The sequence below is a fragment of the Trichechus manatus genome, unplaced genomic scaffold (assembly GCF_000243295.1).
Source record: "Trichechus manatus latirostris isolate Lorelei unplaced genomic scaffold, TriManLat1.0 scaffold00317, whole genome shotgun sequence".
NCBI lineage: Eukaryota > Metazoa > Chordata > Mammalia > Sirenia > Trichechidae > Trichechus > Trichechus manatus.
Window position 1 is genome coordinate 867,842 of NW_004444253.1, and position 4,699 is coordinate 872,540.

General features: G+C 67.8%; 2 protein-coding genes across 2 annotated transcripts in view; one reads left to right on the top strand and one right to left on the bottom strand.

Moving 5' to 3' along the window:
- Window positions 1-647: 647 nt before the first annotated feature.
- On the top strand, window positions 648-1,715 carry RNF208 (ring finger protein 208). Its single transcript, XM_004390672.1, has one exon. It carries the CDS (start codon window positions 753-755, stop codon window positions 1,539-1,541), a length of 789 nt encoding a protein of 262 aa, XP_004390729.1. The 5' UTR covers window positions 648-752; the 3' UTR covers window positions 1,542-1,715.
- Window positions 1,716-2,758: 1,043 nt separating this feature from the next.
- The window catches only part of LOC111819222 (methyl-CpG-binding domain protein 6), a 2,802-nt gene continuing 861 nt past the window's right edge, over window positions 2,759-4,699 (bottom strand). The window contains exon 2 of the mRNA XM_023725479.1: window positions 2,759-4,358. Within this exon, the coding sequence (XP_023581247.1) occupies window positions 3,098-4,358 (1,261 nt within the window). The 3' untranslated portion in view covers window positions 2,759-3,097. The remainder of the gene's footprint in view (window positions 4,359-4,699) is intronic.

Below are 4,699 nucleotides of genomic sequence, written 5' to 3' on the forward strand. Positions count from 1 at the left end.
GGGTCGAGCTTCCCGTTCCACTTGCCGGGAAGGGCGGGTCTTCTGGAAGGTGCGTCAGGCCTTGGGGGTGGGCGCCGGGAGGGGTTGGGTCCCGAGACTCGCGGTGCGGGGCACCCGCGGCCAGATCAGGGTCGGAGGTCAAGTCTCTCGGGTTTTGTGCAAGGTGAGGGTTGGGGCAGCCGGGTGTGGGTGGCCCAGGCGCCGCCCTCACACCATCTCTCACCTGCAGCCCGGGCCTGGCACAGGCCTCTCCACCGCTCCTACCGACGTGCCTGGGGCCCAGGTCCTCGGGAGGCCAGGGCGCAGGCTAGCTGCCTTCCCTGGGCGCCCTGCCCTGGAGCCATGGGGCCCACCTAGCCCCTGCCTGCCCCGATGTCCCGGCGCAGGGACTGCTGACCTCGGTTGCTGGGGGATCCCCCCCCACACCCCCTCGCCAGCCTCTGAAGTCCAGGACCCTGGGTGAGACCCTGGGCGAGACCCCCGGCCCAGGGCAGCTTCCCACCCTCCCTTGCCCTCGCCTCCCACCCCCACCCCCACCCCTTCCTCCTCCCAGCACTGGACCAGACAAGCCACTGTGGCCACTGGGGGGGGCCCTGCCCCCCCAGCTCTTGCCGGCTGCCCCCAGGAGTCCACGGGGCGGCCGGGGTCCCCCCCAGGCCTGGCGGGACCAGGATGCTGCCCCCTTGCCTCCCCCCCGCCCCCACCCAACGCCCTCGTCCTCCCGAACGTCCAGTCTGACCGAAGACAGCCGGATGCCGGCTGACCCTGGGCCCGAGGCGGGCAGCGGCTGGCCGGGCCTCCTCATGTCCTGCCTGAAGGGCCCCCACGTCATCCTCAAGATGGAGGCCATGAAGATCGTGCATCCCGAGAAGTTCCCTGAGCTGCCGGCGGCTGCCCCCTGCTTCCCCCCTGCACCCCGGCCCACCCCTGCCCTGGCACCCAAGCGCGCCTGGCCCTCAGACACAGAAATCATTGTCAACCAGGCATGTGGGGGAGACATGCCTGCCTTGGAAGGGGCGTCCCACACCCCACCCTTGCCCCGCCGGCACCGCAAGGGCAGCGCAGAGCTGGGCTTCCCCCGCGTGGCGCCGGCGGACGAGGTCATTGTGAACCAGTATGTGATGCGGCCTGGCCCCGCGGCCCCGGCAGCCCCCTTGGCAACCGCCGGCGAGCCCCTGGAGTGCCCCACCTGCGGGCATACGTACAACGTCACTCAGCGGCGGCCCCGTGTGCTGTCCTGTCTGCACTCCGTGTGTGAGCAGTGCCTGCAGATCCTCTATGAGTCCTGCCCCAAGTACAAGTTCATCTCCTGCCCCACCTGCCACCGCGAGACCGTGCTCTTCACGGACTACGGCCTGGCCGCGCTGGCCGTCAACACGTCCATCCTGAACCGCCTGCCCCCCGAGGCGCTGACCGCCCCACCCAGCGGCCAGTGGGGTGGTGAGCCTGAGGGCAGCTGCTACCAGACCTTCCGGCAGTACTGCGGGGCTGCGTGTACCTGCCACGTGCGGAACCCCCTCTCGGCTTGCTCCATCATGTAACCCCTGCTGCTGCCGCCTGCCGCTACTGCCACCAGCCCTCGCTCTGCTTCTCCAGGGACCCCGCCCATCTGCCCGCTGACCCCTCCACGCCCACCGTGGCTTCTGCCCCACCCCGTGTGGCACTGTCGCTGCAGCCAACTCTGCCATTAAAACTCTTTGCCAAAGTACGCACCTCGTTCCCTGGACTGAAGCTGGCTCCCGTGGCCTGAGCCCAGGCCTGGGCCCAGGGTGGGCACAGGGGGTTGCAGCCCATACATCCAGCCTGGAGCTGCTGTGGGCACTTTCCATATGGCAGCCACTTGTACAGCTGCTCGTGTGGGCTGGGCCTGGCCATGAGCGTGTGGGCTTGCGAGTGCCCCCACGTTGGAGCAGAGCTGGCCAGCCTCGGACAGAGCAGGCCTAACTGGTCCAAGGGAGGTCTCTTCCTCTGCACCGGCCGCAGGTGTGCGCTGGCTGTGCTGGGTGCCACTCAGAGTCATCCCAGCCGTCACCCCTGCTGTCCACTTGGCCCTGAGCTCGGGTCTGGGTCCTCCCAGGTGGTGTGGGAACTGCCTTTGTGGCCAGGTGAGCAAGGGTTTGGGACAAAGGCTGGCTGAGATTGTGGTGGGGGTATGAGGATCCGGGGGGCCTCCTGTCTGGCACTCAGAACACCGAGGTTTGGAGAAGGGTCCGTGATGGGGGGTGAGGACAGGTGACAGTAATAACAATGATGACAGTAGTACCATTACTGACACCGCCACCAGCTGCTATTTATTGAGAGCGCTGCTGTGCTGGGCTCTGCCTCAGCACGTCCACGCTCCCTCCCGGGCCGTCTCACCCACAGCCGGTGAGGTCGCAGGGGGCCATCTCCTTCCTCAGGTGGACACGGGGGCTCAGTGACACACCCTCACTGTCTGAGATCACACGGGCAGTCCGTGGACAGCTGAGCCGGGCCTGAGCCCAGCACTCTCGGGCACCCAGGCCTTGGCGGCCCTGGCCATTGCCACGGCCAGCTGCAGGTGGGTGCCTCTGCTGGTGTCGAGCCCCCCCGGCTGCTGCCGAGCCCCCTGGCTGCTGCGGCCACCCCTCTGGTCCTGACCCAGGTCTGGTGAGGAGGCCCTGGCGGCAGGCAGGCTGAGCCTCCAGAGGCGGCACGGGCTCCTCCCCTCAGCAGCCCTGACCTTCAGGGGACACACACTGGCCCTGGAATACGGGTGGGTGGTGTGCCCTGTGGCCCCTGCCCGCTCCACAGCACTGGCTCACTGCGGACTTCTCTGGTCTCTCTCCTGTCCACTGAGCTTGGCAGTCCCAGCCCAGACCCCTTTGCAGACAGGGGGATCCTGGGCTGGGCCTCAGCCAGGAGGGGGCTGGCCCCTCCCACAGTTGTCCTTGAGTGTCCTGGGCTGGACAGTGTCTGGCCACAGAGTGGTGCTCGCTTCTTTGACCTGGCCAGGACCAAACCCAGGATCCCGGGTTTAATGAAGGCAGCTCTTGATTAAAGACTTGGGTTCAATGTGGGCCTTTCAGCCTGGGCCTCAGGCCTTAGCCCATGGCGTCCAGGGTGCCCGATGGCCCGCTCAGCGGCCGGCGCGGTCCAGGAACACGACGAGCAGCCCCAGCAGCATGAGGGGCATGAAGATGAGCAGCAGCCCCAGCAGCTCAAGGCTCAGCAGGCTCAGCAGAGCCAGGCGGCGGGCGCAGGGTCCCCGCTCCCGCAGGGCCCAGAGCCAGGCACCCAGGCAGGGTGGGCAGGGCAGGAAGGGCAGGCAGCCCTGGACGCCCATGGGCCCCGCCAGGAAGCGCAGCTGGTAGCGGTGCTCCAGGGCAGCCCAGGGCCCGGGGCCGCGGCGGGGCAACACTGGTGGTGTGGCAGGCGGCGGGGGCTGGGGCCCGTCGGCCTGCAGCAACTCTTCCTGCAGCCGGCAGATCTCCCACTCCAGCATGGGTGTCTTCTGGCGGCACAGGGGGCAGCGCACGCGGCCCAGGTCGGTGCTGCGGGTGGCGCCCAGCAGCTGGTGCAGGCAGCCCGCGCACAGGCCGTGGCCGCAGTTCAGTAGCTCCAGACGGTGCTCACCGGGCCCATAGGGCTCCGTGCAGATGGGGCACTCGTCCTCCCCACTGTCCGCCTCTGGCACGTCCTCCAGTGGCGGGGCCACGGCGCTGGCTGAGGCTGCAGCCCCCAGCAGGGGCTCATGGTCCAGCAGACCGGCATCCTGGAGCACCCCGAGGCTCACGCTGTCTTCTCCTTCACCTGTTGGCACTTGGCACTCAGTGTCCAACCACTTGGGGCTCAGGGGGGCCAAAGGTGGGCTGGGGGGTCCAGCGCTGGGGGCCCCAGGGCAGGAATCAGGATGGGTGGGCCGGGGCCCTAAGGCTGCGAGGTGTCTGGGAATGTGAGGGTCAGGGTCGCCCTCAGCGCCGAAGCAGCGTTTGGGCTCCACCCTCGCGCCGGGTACTGACCTCCTGGCGGGTGGCCGGCCTCCTCCGCGCTGGAAGTAAACTTCGCCTGGGCCCTGGCGTCCTGTGCCAGCTCCGGGCGGCTCCTGTGCCAGAGTGAGGCTTCCCCAACCAGATCCGGGCCAGAGCCCAGCAGTGGCGCGGTCCAGTTTCCGTAGCAGCAACGCCGGACAGACCAGCGACCGACCAACTGTCGCCGCCAAACACCGGAGATGTGGGAAGACGGCAGACTCCTCCGCCAGCACTTCCTCGACCAGCGCCTGGAGGCTCCTCCCGGGGCGGGGCCGCCGCCAGTCCCGCCCCTCGACCCAGCCTCCCGTTGGGCCACCGGGCCCAAGACGAAAGGGATGGCGGGACTGCCCATCGGCCTGGTCCCGCGCACTTCCCACGCCCCATCCTCCGGGTACCCTCCCACGCTAGCCCAGCCTACCCCTCTGCTCTGCTGTCACCTGGGCTGAGCTGCCCTGCTTATGGAGCCTCTAGGTACAGGTGGGCAAACAGCAGGTCTGTGCTCCATTAAAAGTAAACCTCAAAGCGCTGCAGGGACAGCGTGGCCATAAGTTATTGAACAATGGAACACAGGCACGTGAGCACACACGTGCATACACACCCAAAAATACACACACGCCAACACAAACACATCACACATACACAGGTGCACACACGCCAACACGTGCACACATGCACAGGTGCACACACGCCAACACAAACACGTGCACACA

What these genes read in the sequence shown, in the direction of transcription:
- RNF208 (XM_004390672.1), top strand. Translation starts at nt 753, where the DNA reads ATGCCGGCTGACCCTGGGCCCGAGGCGGGCAGCGGCTGGCCGGGCCTC.